Source organism: Pollachius pollachius, assembly GCF_949987615.1.
Source record: "Pollachius pollachius genome assembly, chromosome: 3".
Lineage (NCBI taxonomy): Eukaryota > Metazoa > Chordata > Actinopteri > Gadiformes > Gadidae > Pollachius > Pollachius pollachius.
This window is the reverse complement of record NC_136936.1, coordinates 36,369,513-36,390,963: the sequence shown is the minus strand read 5'-3', so window position 1 is coordinate 36,390,963 and position 21,451 is coordinate 36,369,513. Positions and strand designations below refer to the sequence as shown.

General features: G+C 43.6%; 1 protein-coding gene across 1 annotated transcript; it reads right to left on the bottom strand.

Moving 5' to 3' along the window:
• Positions 1-15,259: 15,259 nt before the first annotated feature.
• LOC307072424 (carboxypeptidase O-like) lies at positions 15,260-21,218 on the bottom strand (the record flags this gene model as incomplete). The annotated part of the gene is made up of 11 exons (XM_079731715.1): positions 15,260-15,471; positions 16,392-16,472; positions 17,292-17,376; positions 17,707-17,816; positions 18,213-18,305; positions 18,732-18,825; positions 18,997-19,116; positions 19,463-19,573; positions 19,901-20,002; positions 20,600-20,666; positions 21,160-21,218. The coding sequence occupies 11 exons, from the start codon at positions 21,216-21,218 to the stop codon at positions 15,260-15,262; spliced, it is 1,134 nt and encodes a 377-aa protein (XP_079587841.1).
• Between the last annotated feature and the right edge of the window lie 233 nt (positions 21,219-21,451).

Genomic DNA, 21,451 nt, shown 5'->3' with positions numbered 1-21,451 from the left:
TAATCCATTTGTTGCAGGATGGTGAGGAGCTGAGGTAATGTGCTTGACACCATTCTTCCTGATGAACTTCTGGAACTCCTCCCCAGTGAATACGCTTGCATTGTCACTCACCAGTTGTTGAGGCAAACCCGTGCGTGAGAAGAGTGTTCGCAGCATGTCCACAGTTTGAGCAGATGTGGCCTGTTTCACTGTGAATACTTCGGGCCACTTTGAGTGGGCATCCACCACAATGAGGAACATCCGATCCATAAAGGGTCCTGCATAGTCAATGTGAATACGTTGCCATGGAGTAGTGGGCCACTCCCATGAGTGGAGGGGTGCTGTCTGGGGCTGGCGCTGTATCTGCTGGCACCCACTGCAGGTCTTAGCGAGGTTTTCAATTTGGCTGTCTATGCCAGGCCACCAGAAGTAGCTTCTAGCAAGGCTTTTCATCTTTACTACACCGAGATGCCCTTCGTGCAGTGACTCCAGCACTCTTGAACGCAGCTTGGGTGGCACAATGACACGTGAGCCCCACATGACACAGCCTTGACACACTGATAGCTGGTCACGATGGGTGGAGTACTCAGGTAGCAGGGGGTAGCCATGAGTTGGCCATCCATTCAACGTCAACTCATATACCTTGGATACTGAGGGATCTCTGTTGGTTTCCTTTTGTATCTGAGCTCTTGTGACCGGAAGTGATTCCAGTTGGGTCAAGTGGAACGCGTCAGCTGGATCAGTCATGTTCCCCACCGGGTGTGGCTCGTGTGGGAGGCGTGAGAGTCCATCCGCGTTTCCGTGCTCTTTTGTTCCTTTAAATTCAATGGTGTAGGTGTGAGCACCTAGAAACAGAGCCCATCGTTGCAAGCGTGCCGCTGCCATTGCTGGAACACTTTCGAGGGTTAAATATCGACACAAGGGGTTGATGGTCCGTGATCAATGTGAAATGCTTTCCGTATAGATATTGGTTAAACTTCTTCACCCCCCATACTAAACTCAAGCCTTCTCCGTCAATTTGGGCATAGTTGCATTCTGCAGCGTTTAGAGATCTTGATGCAAAAGCGATGGGCCGCTCCGTCCCATCAGTCATTCTGTGTGAGAGTACAGCGCCGATACCATACGGGGAAGCATCGCAGGCAAGGCGCAGAGGGAGACTGGGGTCAAAGTGTGTCAAGACCTCCTCCGATGTGATGAGCTGTTTAGCAGTCTTAAACGCTCGTTCACAGTCTTTGGACCACTTCCATTTCTTGCCCAATTGTAGCAAACCGTGTAGAGGGTGCAACACAGTGGAGAGGTTTGGCAGAAATTTGTGGTAGTAATTGATGAGGCCCAAGAATGAGCGCATCTGGCTCACATTCTCCGGCTTTGGTGCTCTCAGAACAGCATCGATTTTGTCCTGAGATTTGTGGAGTCCATGTCTGTCAATGATGTGACCACAATACTCAATTGAGACTTTGAAGAACTCACATTTGTCCTTGTTGGCCCTCAATCCATACTCCTCCAATCTCAACAGAACTCTTTGTAGGTTTGTCAAGTGTGTCTCATCATCAACTCCCGTGACAATGATGTCATCCAGATAGCATTGGGTTCCCGATATCCCTTGGAGTACTTGGTCCATGGCGCGTTGCCATATCGCTGGGGCACTAGATATACCAAAGACCAATCTGTTGTATTGGTAAAGGCCTTTTGTGGTATTTATCGTCAGATACTTTCGTGAAGACTCCTCCATTTCCATCTGTAAGTATGCCTGAGCAAGGTCTATCTTTGAGAAACGCTCTCCACCTGCCAGGGACGCAAATATATCATCAATGCGTGGGAGGGGATACTGGTCTGCATGCAGGACAGGATTCACTGTGACCTTGAAGTCACCGCAGATTCGTACAGCACCAGTCTTCTTGACCACGGGCACAATTGGTGTTGCCCATTCACACCAGTCGACTTTGGAAAGAATACCTTGATCCTCCAAGTGCTGTAGTTCCGCGTCCACCTTTGGGCGAATGGCGTAGGGCACAGGACGAGCCTTGTGGAATTTTGGTGTTGCATTTTCTTCGAGAACAACCTGTGCTTTCAGGTGCTTCAGGGTGCCTATTCCATCTTGGAAAACCTGTGCAGACTGTGTCAGTATCCGTTTTAGTCTTTCATCTGTAGTGCTTCTGTTTTCCTTTGAGGTGATCTGTATTGCCTTTATTGACTGCCAGTTGAGATGAATGCTTCTCATCCATTCACGTCCAAATAAAGGGACACCCTCACTCTGCAGCACATACAACTCCACCTTTTGCTTGTCCTTCCCATGTTTCACTTTAACTTTCAATTTTCCCATAGGAGAGATTTTCTCCCCTGTGTATGTTTTCAGCATTACTGAGGTTGGTTTCAGTTTCACCTTTGGAAATGTACTCACATAATCTTTGTGGGAGATGATTGAGAGGGCAGATCCTGTACCCAACTCCATCTTTAATTTCACTCCCTCTACCTCAGGTGTCACCCATATGATGTTACGATCTGTCTCTTTAAGAGAATGAATTTTCAGACATGACAAATCTGCATTTGAATCGCTTGAATCAGTTTCACTGACCTGATGTACATTTCTGTCCCTCTTTCCTATTTTCCTTTGGTATGATTTGTTATCACTTTGCTTCGACCTGCACATTTTCTGTATGTGTCCAGGTTTGTTGCACTGTCTACAGTCTTTATCTTTGAACCAGCACTCAGTTGGGTCATGTGAAATTTTCCCACACTGAAAACATGACTGTGTTCTGTCCTTTGGTTTAGTGTGAAATTTATTCACAGAGCATTCTCCCATATTTTTCGTTTGCAATTGAATTGCGTCATTTGCAACAGTTTCCATTGAAACGGCGATGTCATATGCCATATCCAGTGTTAGATCTCTCTTCGTCAAAAGTCTTTTCTGTGTATTGTCATTGTCCAATCCGCATACGAGCCTGTCTCTGAGTGCATCCAAAAGTCCCGCCCCGAAGTCACAATGTTCAGCCAATCTCCGCAGCTCCGCCATATATTCAGCTATAGACTCCATCTTTAACTGATCTCTCTTATGGAATCGGAAACGCTCGGCTATGACTAATGGCTTCGGATTCAAGTGGCATTTTAGCAAGTCCACATTCTGTTGGAACGTTTTCTCAGACGGCTTATCCGGTATTGTGAGGTTACGTAGCAAATTGTATGTCTTAGCTCCCATCAGACTCAAAAGCACCGCAACCTTCTTCTCCTCCTCCACGTCATTTGCCACACAGTATTGTTCAAGTCTTTCCACATAAGCCGACCAATCTTCTACAGTACTGTCAAAACAATCCATCAGTCCAATATTCATTTTCACTTTTTTCGTTGCTCTTCACTCACTGTGAAACTTTTATCCGGTCACTTCTTCCGTAGGATACTCCGTAGCGTTTCCATTAACGCAGCCGCCATGCGGCAGGGTAAACAACGTGAGCCTGACGGCCATCAAAGACACATTCAACCTGTCTTATGGAGCATTGCACCGCGGGGATACAACACGATTCTCGTCGCCAATTGTTATGTATTACTTCATAATTATAACCTAATAAGGATGTCTAGACCAGGAGTTGTAGTCAACATAGTTTTTACTGGATCTACATAACTGGGAACATTAATCAATGCGCACACATAGAACAGGCAACGCATACAACAAAAAGTAGTTCCTTCATTATGTGGGTATACCACATACATAACACTCACCGGTCTCTATAAACCCATATTTTAGGTACGACTCGTCATACTTTCGATTGAAAGACCCTTTATTTTTCTTTGCGGTTTCTTGCTCATTATCGTCAGTGGGTCTTTTTCCCCGCTACCCTTCCAAAGAAACTTTCTAAACACGTCTGTTTTGAGTTGCTCATTTTCGCAGTTTAGCTAACTTAGTGTGACACTACTGTTGAACTGAACAAGTGAAGTGAGCTCAGGCTGCGCAGCCGCTGAAGCCTATACGTGTTGGGGGCGGGACAGACAGACAGTTATGCCTAAGAAAAGAAGTTAAGACCTTGCCAAAAATGCAAACATGTTATATGCAATCTAACAACTGCATATAGAATTATGGCATGTAATAGAGTGACAATATTGCGAAGTAAATTTAGTTTATTAAGTATGCATGCATTTTGCATTATTTTTTTTTATTTATTTTTTTTTTTTTTACTCATGTCGTAGCCTACGAACCTACGGCCCGGTTAGGAATGTCCCGCGGCCCGGTACCGGGCCACGGCTCGGTGGTTGGGGACCGCTGGTCTACAGTGTCGAATGCAGCACTGAGGTCTAGTAGAATTAGTATTGAGGTTTTACCAGAGTCTGTGTTAAGACAGATGTAGTTTACAACTTAATAAGGGCGATCTCGGTGCTGTGAAGAGGTCGAAATCCTGATTGGATGATGTCATAGCAACCAGTTGATGCCAGGAAGTGATTAGGTTGCTGGAGGACAACTTTCTCAATGATTCTACTTATGAAGGGTAGATTTGATGTTGGTCTCTAGCTGTTAATAATAGAGGCATCTAGGCTCAGCTTTTTTAAAGGGGTTTAATAACTGCAGTTTTCAAGGCTTTTGGAAAATTGCCTGATTGGAGAGAGTTGTTAACTATTTGCAATAAGTCTATTGCTAGGCAGTCAAAAACATTCTTAAAGAGGTTGGTCGGTAAAGTATCAAGGTAACAGGTGGATGGCTTTAGTTTTGTCACTGTTTCCACAAGAGTTTTAGAATCTATGACATTAAAGCATGTCATCACGCGTCTGATGCCTCCAATTTTATCAGTATAAAATGCTGCAAACTCATTGCATTTCTGCGTGGAATGGAGATCAATTGGAATTTGTGTTTTGGGGTTGGTCAATCTGTCAACAGTTGCAAAAAAGGTTTTTGCATTATTAGTATTGGTTTTAATAATATTGGAGAAAATGTTTCTCAATCACTTTTTAGGTCTAAATTGTTGGCACGAAGGCTCTCTTTATACTGTAGATGTCATGGTGAATATGAAGTTTTGTTTTATGCCAGATGCATTCAACCTTCCTGCATTCTTTTTTCTGGGCTGTTAAAGAAGCAGCTGTTCTCCAGGGTGCCTTTTGCTTTCAATAAATTGTTTTAACCTGATAAGGTGCAATAACATCTATGACTTTCAAAATTTTCAAATTAAACTTTTCTACAAGATCATCAGCAGAACATGGGTTGAGAGGTGGTAGCAAGAAGATGAAAAAAAGTACAAAGTACATTGACATGACTATTTGATTTTGTCCGTATGTCAGGAAAAAAAAAAATTAAAGAAAACACAAAAGTCAGGCAATGAAGGATCAGTCACAGAGAGATCAGAAACATTGAGGCCCCTTGTGATAACCAGGTCTAGAGTGTGCCCCTTACAATGAGTAGCCTCTTTCACATGTTGAGACAGTTGAGAAAGTTTTTTTGCACAAGTTATTCAAATCATCAGTATGAAAATTTAAGTCACCAGTTACAACTAGACAGTCAATGTCTGTGGAGATGCTAGAAAATAATTCTGTAAAGTCAAGTTGTGGCCTGTAAATAATTGATAAGAGAACTGGGGGAAATGCTCTGGGGGAGCATTTCAATACAGCACAAAGGTATTCGAATGATGGAAAATCACCAAATAACATCTGTTTCCCCTGAAATACAATTTTAAATATAGCAGCAAGATCTGGAAAGAATTTTTTCCAGATCTACATACATCAAAAAAGTTGTAGTTGGGAGGAGCTGTCTCTATCAGAATGGTTGACACAGATGCAAGTTTGATGCCAACATATTCCAGTTCCTTAAAGGCCCACTATGCAGGATCGGCCATTTCTTCACTGTTTTCTCGGTTTGCGCTCGCACTTTTCTCTACACAGCTCCCCCTACAGCTTCGGAGAAGACATTACAACACTGTCGTAACAACTCGTTAACGACCCTTCCCCACCCACATTTACGCCAGCCATGTGCATTTGTTTTCAAAGAAGCCGGCCAATTGCTGGAGCAATGTCCGAGGTAGGTGTTCATAAAAAGAAGACAAGGTTATACATTTTGAAATCGTGTATTTGTGTTATGTTACAATAAACATAAACCAATCCTTCTGACGGGGAGATGTAATATCCTAGACTAGAATTGTTTTATCTTTGGTTGTTGAACAGAAAAATCGGTGTAAGAGTGTTGGCCAACATAATACATAACGATAGCGTGAACCATTTGCGCAGCAATTGTACATTTATGTATCTGCTCAAGTACGTAAAATGTTTCCCTTTTTTATGTAACAGATGTTTGCACCACCTTTCTTTCAGTTGTTCAATAATACACACTTTTTGGTTAGAAAAATATTTATTTTGTGTATTGAAAAAAATGCAAGTGGCATTTCTTCATGTTTTTTTTTTTCCTTACGGTTATTGTGTATCATCTTCTTGAGGGTTCTCTGGATTAAGGTTTCCGCGTGACACTTGTACCCGCACAATTTTGGATCTGGGTGGTGGCTGTACCGGGGCAAGCAGGCCAAGCCGTCTTGGGTCATCAAGCCTCGTAACGATAACTCATAACAATGCTGTTTGCCAACGCTTGTAACTAAGAAGAAATACAAAGCAATCTTTTTCAAACATGTTTACACAAGGGGAACTACACCAAAGGTAACATTGGTAAAGCTATAATGGAGGTTCACATCTCGTAAAATATAACAGTTCTGTTACCGACGAATATGTGCTAACAGCAGCTCTCGTGCAGGGTACTGCATTATATGGCCAGCCAGACATATCACATGATATAGGCTACACTCAGAAAAATCAGAGGCATTCGAATAGCGGTCTAGTGATCTAAATAAACAAGAACCTGGATTCAGGGATTTAGCCTGTATCTGGGGGCCAAGACAGAAGAACAGCAAAACAACCATGGAAACAAACGTGTTTGGTAGCGAGAACGCTAACACCCAAGCAAGCAAGCAAGCTAGAAACCTACAGGGCTCACAACAAAACGGTTTGCGCAAACACATTTTTACAGAGACTATCAACATCAAGAAAGCCACTATAAAAAGAGAACAAAGTGCACCCAAGGGTACTTAGAATTTCAAGAGCAGCACGGCAAAATTGGCATCCGATTTGCAGTCTTCTTTTTCTTTCAGTTCATGCTATTCCTGAGAAGCTCGCCCAACGTCTACTCGTGTCTGGCCTCTCTGTCGGTCAGTCTCCCTTTCCTCTTCTTCTGTTCCTAGTCGGCTGATCCATGATGGATGTACATCCCTTCGCTACTTGTGTTTTTAATTGAGCTGGTTCCGTGTTTGTGGGTCTGTAGTGCCGTAAAGCAATTTTTTACTTCGCGAGACCCGAGACTCCCAAGATAGGGGGCGGCGGGTCGCCGGCAGACACTTGCATATTCCCTTTCTCCGCCAAGATGCGCTAGGGGGAGTCGAAACAGCGACCAATCGACCCATAAAGTGTTATAGAACCATCACAATGACTCTTAACCTGTTATATTAAGGTAAATTAAGCCCAAAAAGTTGCATAGTTCCCCTTAAAATTCAGCTTGAAAATCACAAAGGGAGGAGACAGTGGAGCTGGAGTTGTTGGGTCTATGGGAGAGATAAGCCTGGAGGTCATCGTCGATGGGGGAGTGCAGAGGAGGGGGTGGCCGTTCCTCGCCAAGCCAGCATCAGCGATGGGGGAAGGCACGTGTAAGTAGCGTCAGCTTTAGCGTCAGGACCCAGTAAACGAAGACCTGGGAAACAAAGACTAAGGGAGTCTCTCTGTGGGAGTCCCTCGAGGAAGACCTAAGAGGCCACGGTATTGTAGTTATGTGTCGTACTTCAATTATCGTTAGAATCTCTACTCATAGACGACGCCACAATAGATCCTCTGCTCGGCGTCCTAACCCATCCAATCTATGCCATTTACCCACCCTCGCCATCACTGACCTTGAAGTGATGGGAGGACTCTGGAATTGCCAGTTAGCGGTCAAAAAGGCAGACTCTATTTCGGCCTACGCGTCCCTCAATACCCTCCATTTCCTGGCCCTGACAGAGACCTGGATCACTCCAGAGAACTCTGCCACTCCTGCTGCCCTTTCCACTGTTTACTCATTCTCACACACCCCTAGACCTTCGGGGCGAGGAGGAGGGACCAGACTCCTCCTCTCTCCGATGTGGTCCTATCAGGTCCTTCCACTAGAACACTTGGCCAGATCTGCATTTGAACTCCACGCTGTCACTGTCACCCTTCCTATTAATCTCTTCATTGTGGTAATCTACCGTCCCCCTGGTCCCCTTCGTGACTTCTATGACGAAATGGATGCCCTTCTCAGCTGCTTTCCTGAGAATGGCACACCACTCGTTATACTTGGCGACTTTAACATCCTGCCAGAGAAGTTGCACTCACCGGAATTAACCAACTTTTTTGCCACCTTTGACTTAACACTATCCCCTTCTCCTCCCACACACAGGGCCGGGAACCAGCTTGACCTGATATTCACAAGGTCCTGTGGCACCTCTGCTCTCTCTGTTACCCCACTCCCTGTGTCTGACCATCACTTTGTTGCTTTTTCTCTCCCCTTAAAGCCCTCTCCCCCCTCCTCTCTAGTCCCCACATTGTCACCACCCGCCGCAACCTCAAAACTCTCTCTCCCTCTACGTTTGCCTCAACTGTTCTGTCTTCACTACCTTCTATTGAACAATTCTCTCAACTATACACAGAGGAATCCTCTGACCCTCTGCTATCCTCCCTCTCGTCCTCTTTGGACTCCCTCTGTCCCTTCCACTCCAGACCGGCGCGATCTTCACCCCCCCCTCCTTGGCTATCTCTGCGGACCTATAGAGCAGAGTTGCGGGCAGCTGAGAGGAAATGGAAGAGATCAGACTGTCCTATTGATCTATCTCACTATCTCTTTCTTCTCTCTGATTTCACCTCCACTGTGTCAACAGCCAAATCTGCCTTCTACCGGACCAAACTTAACTCCTCCGCCTCAAACCCCAGGAAACTGTTTTCCCTGTTCTCTTCCCTCCTCAACCCTCCCACCCCTCCTCCTTCCTGCCTCACTGCTAATGACTTTGTTACCTACTTTACCCAGAAAGTAAAGGACATTAGCTCCTCTTTTATCACTGCCACCATCCTCCCTCCCCCCACCCCCACCTCTGTCTTTACCCAATTTATCCCTCTCACCTCAGACGAGGTCAACAGAATTATAACATCTAACCATGCCACCACCTGCCCCCTTGACACTATCCCTTCCTCCCTCCTCCAGGCTGTGTCAAACGACATCCTGCCCTTACTTCTGGCATTGTTCCACCGTCTTTCAAGAGCCTCTCCTCAAAAAACCAACCCTTGATACCACTGACATCCAGAATTACAGACCGGCATCTCTTCTTTCATTCCTCTCTAAAACATTGAAACGTGCCGTCGCTAACCAACTATCCTCCTATCTCTCATCTAACAATCTGCTTGACCCTTACCAATCAGGCTTCAAAAAAGCACACTCCACTGAGACGGCTCTCCTCGCGGTGACTGAGTCCCTCCGTGCGGCCAGAGCCTCGTCCCTCTCATCAGTTCTCATTCTCCTTGACCTGTCTGCAGCATTTGACACTGTGAAACACCAGATCCTCCTCGCCACTCTCGCCGAACTTGGCATAGCTGAATCTGCCCTTTCCTGGTTCACATCCTACCTGATGAATCACACTTATCGGGTCACATGGAATGGCTCCTCGTCCAAACCTTGCACGCTTCATACTGGTGTCCCTCAAGGCTCTGTACTGGGGCCTCTTCTGTTCTCCCTCTATACTAGATCTCTGGGCTCTGTAATTACATCCCACGGCTTTTCCTATCACTGCTATGCTGACGACACAGCTATTTCTCTCTTTTCCCTCATCTGACAAAGCCCTGATTGCAACACGCATATCTGAATGTCTGGCAGAAGTCAGCACCTGGACAACTGCCCATCACCTGAGGCTTAACCTCAACAAGACTGAGCTCCTCCTAATACCAGGGAAAGATTGCCCACACATGGACTTACTCGTCACTGTTGAGAACACACTGTATCTCCTTTTCCAACTGCCAAAAACCTTGGTGTAGTGTTGGACAATCAGTTATGCTGCACCGCAAACATCACTGCGGTGGCCCGATCCTGCAGATTTGCACTTTACAACATCCGCAGGATCCGGCCCTTCCTCACAAGGGAAGCAGCTCAGCTTCTAGTCCAATCACTGGTCATCTCCCGCCTCGACTACTGCAACTCGCTCCTGGCTGGACTCCCTGCCTCTGCGATTAAACCCTTGCAGGACATCCAGAATGCGGTAGCGCGCCTCGTGTTCAACCTACCAAAGTTCTCACATGTAACCCCCCTCTTCCGAGACCTCCACTGGCTCCCTGTAATACCTCGCATCAGATTCAAGATGATGGTACTGGCATACAAGGCAGTCGATGGAACTGCCCCTGCCTACCTCCAAGCATTAGTAAAGCCACACACCCCAGCTCGATCCCTCCACTCAACTACCTCAGCTGGACGTCTGGTACCGCCATCGCTAAGAGCAAGCAAAGGTCGATCAGCAAAGTCACAACTTTTCTCTGTTTTGGGACCTCAGTGGTGGAACGAGCTCCCTACCGATGTCAGGACCGCAGAGTCGCTCACCAGCTTCCGCAAAAGACTCAAAACTCACCTGTTCAGAGTTCACCTCGACTCTGCATAGAAACCAATGCACAGCCACCATTGAATGTTGTACGTCCTGGCACTTGTACATTGCACTTATTCAAGGTACTTAATTGTGTAGAATCTACAGTAGCTGCTATCATTGCTTTACATGGGGAATGGGTTAGCCTAGCGATTGTAATACTTGCACTTGGTTCTATGAACATCTTTACTGTACCGACAGCGATATATTGTTTCACTTCTTATGACAAATGTACTTATTGTAACAAATGCACTTATTGTAAGTCGCTTTGGATAAAAGCGTCTGCTAAATGCCCTAAATGTAAATGTAAATGTCGTTGGGCGGGCTGTTGTCTCTCTTCAAGGTCTGTGGTCTGTCTGCTACCTGTTTGTCAGATAGTGGCAGAGTAGATGTGTGGGGGAGGCTGTAGTCTCGCTTTTTCTCAATCTGTGGCCTGTGTGTCAGACCATCGCAGGGTAGATTTGTGGGTGAGCTAGAAGAGAAGATTGTTCCTTAAAGGAGAAATCCGTTGTAAAATGGATCTGGGATATGTTTGGTATGATAACGAGTTGGAACGTTCGTTTTGGAGCAAAAAAGCGCATATAGACGCATTCTTCAGTTGTCTGTTTTTAGCCGATTCTATCAAAACGCTATAAACTTTGAACGATAGGGCCATGTGTTATGGTAAAAACTAAATCGCTATTTTAAACCACTTAAAAGGCTAGAAGTAGCCCGACACTTCTTTGGTAGTATAATAAGGGTCTTAACATATAAAACGAGGCATTGAGAACTTTGTAAGTGTACAGATTGTTTATTAAAAAGGACATTTTAAACACACAATACCATCAGTACACACCATCAGCCATCGACGCCATCTTGTTTTTAAGACTCGATAAGTAGATTGGCGAACAGAGCTTGCGTGTTACTGATGGATGTCACAATTTCTGTGTTCGCCAACAGAGATTGTGACATCCGTTCGCCTGAAGTCTAGATTGAAACGCTACATAGAGAAGAAAGGGATTGTTGCTAATAAAGCCACTGTCTGTCGCAGTTTGGTGCAGTCTGTGCATTTCCCAGTCCCCGTGCCTGAGATATCCGAGTACAGAGGCATGTTGGCGGTTGGAAAGTCCAAGGCTTTCGCTGCGGTCTGATCCGGGAGTCATAAAAAGTGCCAAAATGTATTGTTGTATCGAGCGATGGAGGTCGATGGAAAGAAACTGTATATTGTTAAGTATTATGATGATGAAATAAAATAAGATAAAGTAGCTCTGCATGATGGATTACGTAGTTTTTTCCACTGCGTAGCGGAGCTTCTCTCTCTGCTGCCTCTTATCGTTGCATGAAGACATTCATTAGCTTGAACCATTCATTAGCTTAGATGCTAACGTAGTCGTACATCTGGTCTGTTTTGCACTTTACTTCTGAGGCCAACAACGCTGATTTAAAATGATAAAATATTAGTTTAGGTAAGTAGACATAATCAAACCAGATTATGTTATGTTAGTTTTAAGTGTTCTTTCCTGTCGCTAGTTTCATTTGTGTCTTGTCAGTTGTTATACCAAGTGCCCATCATGCGGGCGCCTCTGTACGATGCCATTCTATGGTGTGAATCTCAAACACAACATGGTTTGAACAGCTGTTTCCATTTATTTTATATTATAAGTATTAAGTATTTATTCTTGAATACTAAACTCTTAAAGATTTTCTTGCTTTGAAATTGAGTTTAAGATGAATCAATATTATTGTTTTTCATGTTAATAAGGCAAAATCTGCTATTTATATAATTTATCTATATAACTCAGAATATTCAGTATATCAAAGATACATTTTTGATTTACAGAATATTATTAGTATTAAATATTTATAGTTTTCTTTTATCACACACCCATATATTGGTAGAAGTTATTTTCTTTACCTTGTTTGTATGTGTCTGTGATATAAGAAAACCATAAATATTTATCTCAAGTGTAGACACAATGAATGCATTACAACTATTATCAAGTCTTATTTGGGAACTTACCATCTCTTATAGCCTTCTAGTTTTATGTTACATGTATGTATGTTCTTGCCCAATTATCTATGTATATGTCACAAGTTTAAGAGACAGACAACAACATTGATTCACAAAACATAAAACCTACCGACAAACTAAGCAAATGCAGAAACCATTGCTGTAAATGCAAACAAAACATACAAGGATTCTCTGTATTGTGACTCTAATCTCTATGTGACTCTACATGATTATCTTTCTTTTGAAACTGCTCCTGCAATGAACTATAGCATGCAACGACTTGTCTTTTGCCTTCAATCTGTTTGACTTTCAATCTGCTGAGCTATTATAAAAGTTAAAGCAAGAGCAGCCTTGCAATGAATACAAATAGTTCAATTTGTATGTGTGCCTCACATACACCATGTCAGAAAGGCTCAATCTCAATTTAATAATCTGCGCGTTGTGTGGATTCAAACTATATCTGTCGGAATTTAAAGCGTAATTCCGGCGAACATTGAACCCAGGGTCTTTTTCGGCATTAAAACCCACACAAACGACACATTATTTTGTTGATAATCAAATATAGAGCTTGCCCAAAGTTGCCTGGAGCAATGTAACAGCCCAAATTACTTCCATAGAGGCGCCAACAATTATAAACGGCCAAGTATCAAGAGGGGAGACTTGGAAAACTGTATTTTTAAATAAACTCCCAGTAGGCTAACTAAGTTGTTGATGTTTCGTTTTATGTGTAGGGACCCTAATCATGCTACTGCAGAGGTTTGGCGCTATTTTGAGCAATATGAGTGGTTAGAAAATGCAGATTTGGAAGCGTTTATTGGGTGAGACAATTCAATAGAGACCCATTACAATACTTTTTGATCAACATGACATAAGCAATTGATAATGTAGGAAAGAGCAGAGAATTGTACATAATCATTTGCATGAGTGTTTGTACCAAAGCATTTGCAACTTGTTTAAAGAAGTGAGAAACCGCTTTTCAATCTTCACATCATTGTGCACAAGTGACACAATGATGTGGAGATTGAACAGGTCGTTTTGAGAATTTCAATTCTGATCTAAGAAATGTACCAGAGCGACTGAGTATCAGATATGAACCCTCTAGACCAAGGGTTTTCAAAGTATGAGAGAGAGTGAGCCCCCCGTCAGAGAACAAATTTCAGCTGAGCTGAAATTTAAAATTCCCAAAATTTGAGTGAACATACGGTGTTCCCTACATGTTACTCCCGTATACCACAATGCAATGCGGTCGTGTTTTTCCGGAGGAGAGGAAGAAGCTGAATTAATAACGAAAACGTGTACATTTATTGATGGAGACTCCGGCTTTCGTTTAGAAATGTCAACAATTTGTTTGGGATTTAACATAGAAAATATAACATTCAAAATTAATAAAAAAAAAACTTGATCAAGGAAATGTAACATTCAACATCAATACAACCTCCAGCTTACCTCGTGGGTGCCCGGTTTGTTTACATGATGTGGGCGCATAAGACGTTTAGAAATGTTCAGCGTAGTGTCCGAATTCTCGTTTGTTCGTTCCCTATATAGAGCACTATATCATAAACACTATCTAGGGAATAGTGAGTGAGTGAATAGGGAACGATTTCGAACACAGCGCGTCTTCGCTGTGAAGACGCGCTGTCTTTTTTTTCTGGTTTATTTTTTTCTCACGTCGCGCCCCCCCTGAAGAACTCTGGCGCCCCCCAGGGGAGGCGCGCCTCACAGTTTGAAAACCACCGCTCTGGACCTTCTGGAGACAACTCTTCTATTACCGATCAATTCAAGTTACAATCTAGAAATTAACATATATGTTAATATCTAGATAGTACATAATTAAACCTGGGCTGTTGCCAACATAAACCTTGGACAACTACAATTGTAACTTGAATTGATGGGTAATAGAAGAGTTGTTTCTAAGAATTGGTTGCCTACTTTCCTAGGAAGTACACAATTATATCTGAGTTTTTGCCATTCTAAAACAGTTACAACTACACAGTACTTAGTTGAGTTGATGGGTAATGGTGGAGGTTTTCCTTAGTACTTCAGCAGTTCCTCTGTATTTACCTTCTTACTACCAGTGTTAATTACCCAATAATATACTATATTATTTTCCATATATTTAACAGGTAAATACCTAGTAATTAGGGGACTGTAAAAGGAAGGGTTACCATTAAATCAGTACAAATCCCTATTCTCCAAGGTCACTTAGGTCTTCATGTCAGTATCTTCTCTGTATCCCCAATACACGCCTTAAAACCAAGGGGGATAGAGTCCTCTCCCACCATTGACTGTTTAAGTCCAACTTAAAGACTTTTCTTTTTGCCCAAGCTTTAAATCTACCATAATACCCCCCCCCCCTCTTTTTTTCCTTTCGCCCCCATGATGTCCCGATTTTATATCATTATTGTTGTAATATTGTCATTGTTTTATTTGCTTGTTAAGCACTTCGGGTCAACCGTGTTTTTTTTTTAATGTGCTATATAAATAAAGTTGACTTGACTTGACAGTTGTATTTTCCATATTTTCTTTATTTACTTTGGATTTCTTCCTTGCACTAACATACCAAAATTCCATGCATGGGTAAACCTACTAAGCAATAATTCACATTCTGATTCTGATTCCTGATCCCAATACCGATTCCGATTCCAAAACTGTCTCACACAGATCCAACCGTAACGAGGACTGTAGCCAGTGTCGTCATGACGACGAGCCCTCTGACGTGTACGGAGGTTGTTGCGGTGGCAGTGGGCAGTTTGTCGTTGGGGAAGTTCTTGTCGTACACGTAGGAGAGGATGGAGGTGACCCCCACATAGGCCTCCTCACAGGCGGGCTTGATCTGATCCTCTGGGAGCCGGTGGCCAAACTCCCCTGGAAGAGATCACACACACACACACACACACACATACACGCACACACAGACACACACACACACACACACACACACACACACACACACACACACACACACACACACACACACACACAGGGACAGATGTTAAAAAACGACCCTGGAATATCAGAACCAAGGAAAGCTGTTTAAACTCTGGAATATCAGAACGAAGAAGATGTTAACAACCATATTTCCTGTCTACAGCTTATATTATTTTATCTTATCAGACACAAAGGAGAGATCTTTAAATCGAACATGCACTCAAACTGGATCATCAATGACTCTAATTCGTTTGAATGTGACATTCAGTATAAGTGGTAAATATTCACAGAATTATAAGTTTATATTTAGACAAAAACATTACTTTGTAGTACGCTGTCCGTTCTACCAGTATCCGTTTTTATCAAAGAAATATACCAAAAATAAGAAAACAATGGTGTGGTGGAGTGTGTGTGGATTGACGGCGGGTTTTAGCAGCCTCACCTGACCTGAGTCAGACTGATTGGACTTGGGCCGGGCGAGGCTGCATACCTGTTGTGCATTGACTGATCAAAGCTCACAGGTTTAACCAGTGGTCACCACAAACACTCAGGTAGATCTCCTGCATGGCATCATGTTACACCTCCTTCTCTGTATAATTTGACTCAAACTACGCAATAAACCAGTTCCAACACCACCCTGCCGCCACACATGCCACCCTGCGTTTGGCATGTGTGGCATGGAAATTGCTACAAATGGCCTGTATGAATAAAAAATGTATTGAGATATAAATATACTTTATATTATAGATTTATCGGCAAATAGATTTCAAAGTATACGTTTCCCGGCATTCCTGCATGGCTGCATTTACCTTAGTGGACGTGGTGTGTTAGTGGATGTAGTTGGTGTTCAGACTCACCTTTGTCCCTCAGCTCAAAGGTGTAGGAGAAGGGAATACCCAGCAGCCTAGCCCAGTCTCTACTGGAGCCGGAGTTAGCATCTGATCAGAGCAGAGGAGAGAGGAGGAGGGGGTGAAACGGAGAAGAGGATACGGAGGAGAGAAGAGAATGGAGGAAGGGAGTGGAGGACAGGAGGTGGAGGAGGAGAGTGAAGGAGGGCAGGAGGGAAGGAAGAAGAGGGTAGAAGGAGGGAGTGGAGGATGAGGAGGAGGAGGGGTAGTTATTGAATAAGGAGGAGGTGGAGAGAGGAATGAAGAGCAGGAGGTGAGGAAAGTAGGAGGAGGAGAGTGGAGGAGGGGAATGGAAGAAAGGGAGGAGAGAGGAGGAAGGATGTATTTTTTTGTGGTCTTTGAGGAGTTTAGCTGCAGTGAGTGTGGGAACGAGGCAGATGGCCTTGGATTTACACACGTTGTTTATTGCTGTGTTAATAAGTATACTTTGTTATCTTCTGTGTTTGTGCCCCACACTAGCCTCGTGAAACCATCCTGATCTCGCGAGCTCCATTGTATTTACTCACAGATCAGTCTGGTAACCTTCGATGGAGAAATTTTGGAGCTGATCGCTATGACCAATGGTCATCAGCGTTGGTTTTGAGGTGGGTTTAGGTGTGACGCAACGAGAAGCGACTGTTAAGTCTAAAAACAACATGGCAGCTTCCGTTGATCTGATTGGTTGATTTGGCCCGTCTATCACCAACATAGGTGGTGATAGACAGATGGTTTATCCAATCAGCTAACCACTATTTTCGCTTATTCCCAAAATAAGCGGAAGGTTCACAGGAAGATATGCTGAGCAAATGCGAATCAATGTGTGTGTGTGTCTGTGTGTGTGTGTGTGTGTGGGTTTGTGTTTGTTCTTACACAGTATTTGTGGAGATGTTCCAACCCTGTACTCCATTCCGTATAACTTCTTCATCTCAGAGGCTGCTGCCTTGCCCACTGACACCTGGGTACACAAACACAGTACACAGTATCATTGCAACATGTTACTACAACTTACTATAGTACAGTATTACTACAATCTGCTAATACAATAGACACACAACACCAAAATATACACACACGCACATGCACAGACAAATACACACACACACACACATGCATAAAGATCTCCTTCACCACACACACGCACGCACCCACACACACCCCCCACACACACACACCCACACACACACACACACCCACCCACCACACACACACACACACACACACACACACACACACACACACACACACACACACACACACACACACACACACACACACACAGACAGACCAGCTCTTCATAGTTGGGGGCTGTTATCTGGGGGTGTCCGTAAGGCAGGAGGATCAGCTGACCAGAGGAGTGGATGGTCAGGTAGCACAAGAACTGATCCACCCTAGTACCTTAAATATAGAAAGAGAGAGCATACACGATTAGCTAGAATTTGTAACTAACATGCTAACTATTGTAAGGCTCACATGCAAAGATAGGCGATATGTAAATGTGGCAGTATGTAACGGTTCTCCAATGGCACCCCCACTAAGCACTAGGGGCTCAAACCAGGTATCCTAGGTCTGGGAGACACTTTTACTTGAACGCAGCCATTCAGGTCAGCGGTGAGAACGAGCTTAAGGTGTGAGGAGTGAGTTTTATCTCGCAGACACCTGTTGCTCCAGTCCAGTCATTGTATTAATGGGGTGATATTATGGCAAATTGGAAAAGGGTGATTTTCAAAGGTCTTGTAATGGCTAATCACAGTCACACCTGGGGCCATTATATAACCCCTTTAAAATACTCACCAACAAAGTCTGTCACTGCCTTGGCCTCGGGTTCAGAGGCTGGAGACACGCCGCAGTACGTGTTGTAACAGCAGTCAGTTGACACACCCACCGCTGAAAACAGAGCATCGTCCGTCAACCATCAGTCAAACTTTATTCAAAAAGAGCTTTTCCAACAGAATGGACCACACATTATCTGACATACAGCCCTACACCTGACTACATACTACACACCTGGCTACAGTCAACATTGGACTACTCGACACAACACCAATTGCTAGCCCAATCACGGTTGCTTTGGCAACAGGGTGTTGCCACAGCAACTGTGATTAGGGTAGCAATTGAAGCAGGATGGATGGATGGATTTATGGATGGTTTGAATTAATTATTGCAGCAAAGTAAAGTACCACAACTTTGCTAATAATGCATGGTTTATGGTTGTTTCAGTTATAAGTAAATAACCAAGCACAATGTATTGAAGTGTATTTATATGTATTATATCCACTTTATTGCCCACATTATAGTAACTTTACTACTCACTCCCCCAGTTTGCATTGAAATTTCGGTTAAGGTCGACGCCGTGGCAACCGCAACCTTGAGGAGGGAGGGACCTGGACTTCCTCCACAGACGAGTCTACACACACACACACACACACACACACACACACACACACACACACACACACACACACACACACACACACACACACACACACAACACACAAATGGATCCTTGGTCATGCGGTAAGTTAATTTAACTCTGTATTAGTAAAATTTCCTCTTTGTGTCTCATTGTGAAACTCACGCTCTGATTGGTCCAGGAGAACATGTATCCGTCCACATTGAGCACAGGGGTCACATAGAGGTCAATCTTCTGCAGAAACTTGGTCAGCCTCCCGTCACTTTTGTTGTAGGACTGTACAATCTGAGGAAGAGCCCTTATTAATATTAAAATGATTCACCATAGTAAACAGAAAAAGCATGTGTGAGGACTGTATCTATACATTTGTATGTACGCAGAATTGTGTGTATCTGCTGTATTTAGTATTTGCATTTGACTATATAGTCATTTAGCAGATGGATTTAACCCAGGTTACTAACAGTAAATGTCAGATGGTTGTCATTCAGGAACATTGGAGTTCAAACCCAGAACCTTTCTGCTTGAAGTCAACTACTAGAAGACCTGTCCTGCCCCCGCTAGTGTGTACATATGTTGTGTATCTGGGTTTGTAGGCTGAATCACTGTTTGGTTGTGCTCCCTGCATGTGTACCTCTTTAACAAACCACTGGCAGAAGGCTGGAGCGATCCACTCTCTGGCGTGGATCCCACAGTCCACCCACACCGCCTTTTTCTCCAGACCCCCAGGATCCGGCAGACCAAACTGGAGAGACCAGAACCTCAGCCACACAACCACTACAAGCACACTCATGATCAAACCACTAGCGACATAACAGGTGGGAGCGCCACCCAGATGTGTGATGGTTGGATCAACTACCCTGTCTCCTCCCTGAGGGCTGTACCAACTGGTAGGCCGGTACACTGATCAATCTCTCTACTCAAATCTGGGTGGAAACTCCCTCTTGTGATATCAGTAGTATATCGAATTTTAAATGGCTGATCAACTTCAGACCTGGTGGTGATTTTAGGGACTTTTTCATTAACTTCAGTACCTTCCGACTGTGATTCAAGCTGTATTTAAACAACAAACCTTGAGTAGCCTAATGTCTCTCTTCTCAAATGTCTGGCCGTAGACGAGGGAGGTCACCAGCTTAGGGTTCTGCTCCTCCACACTGTCCATCCAACTGGAGATCTACAGAGAGACAAGGAGCGAGAGTGAGAAAGAGAGAGAGAGGGAAAGAGAGAGAGAAAGATATAGAGATCTTATCTGTTGTATATTGTGGGACCAGATGTACCTTACCTGTTCTATACAGTAGTGTGGCACCAGTTGTACCTTACCTGTTCTATAGTGTGGTACCAGGTGTACCTTACCTGTTCTATAGTCGACCAGGGATACCTTACCTGTGCTATAGTGTTATACCAGGTGTACCCTACCTGTTCTACAGTTTGGTACCAGGTGTACCTTACCTGTTCTACAGTTTGGTACCAGGTGTACCTTACCTATTCTATAGTTTAGTACCAGGTGTACCTTACCTGTTCTATAGCATGGTACCAGGTGACCTTACCTGTTCTATAGTATGGTACCACTTGTACCTTACCTGTTCTATAGTGTGGTACCATGTGTATCTACCCTGTTCTATAGCGTGGTACCAGGTGTACCTTACCTGTTCTATAGTGTGGTACCAGATGTACCTTACCTGTTCTATAGTTGACCAGGTGTACGTTACCTGTTCTTTAGTGTGGTATCAGGTGTACCTTATCGGCTGTTTAACATGCTAAAGGTATTTACCTCATCCATAGGATGATATCTGGTGTAGTTGTAATTCCATATCCTCTCTGAAACTCCCAGTGACAAACTGTCACCAAACAGAAAGTTCACATTATTATTAAACATATCACGTGTGGTTAATCTTTAAATGAGACATTTAAATGTAGCAGAAGTGATTTCAGAAAACATTAATGTTGCTTTAATTTAACATTTTATAAAATTGAAAAGATTACAACGTTTTCACATTGCATAATTCTTATATTCGTTATGGTATTCCTTATAATCACAAGGCGGAAAACCACATCAAGGTAGGCCTACTTCAGGTTTGACTTTGGTCCAACTATTTATTGGAGTTATATGAACTTTGGCAGACCATGAATATTAATAACCCTAATGTAACATGACATGATGAAATAAGTATTGAGAGGAGATCGAAGAACATATTGGTCTTGATGCATTCACTTGTTAACAGCTAGGTCACAGAACGATTGACATCCACAAACCAAAGCACTTACTCTATAAAGCGTCTTTCTCTCCATAAATGTAAATGCCTCTGTTGAATATAAAACTGAAGGACTCACCTGAACTTTAAGTTGGCATGAAACACCAGCAGAAGCCCCAGCAGCCCAGAAGAAGGCATCATTCTGCCACTGTATTTGCTACTTGTAGAGACGATTGGACAAAAGCGACCGTATTGGCAGATCGCTGCTGTTCACTGAGACCGGCGACCTCTGTCATGTACAGGAGCTTTAATAATAACCGGCCTCTTTACAAGCACAAGTTGATTTATTACCATTTTATTATCTCACCACACTTTGCCTTGTAAATTCTGGTGTGACGGTCAATGTCAATGTGCCAGTAAACAAACATATA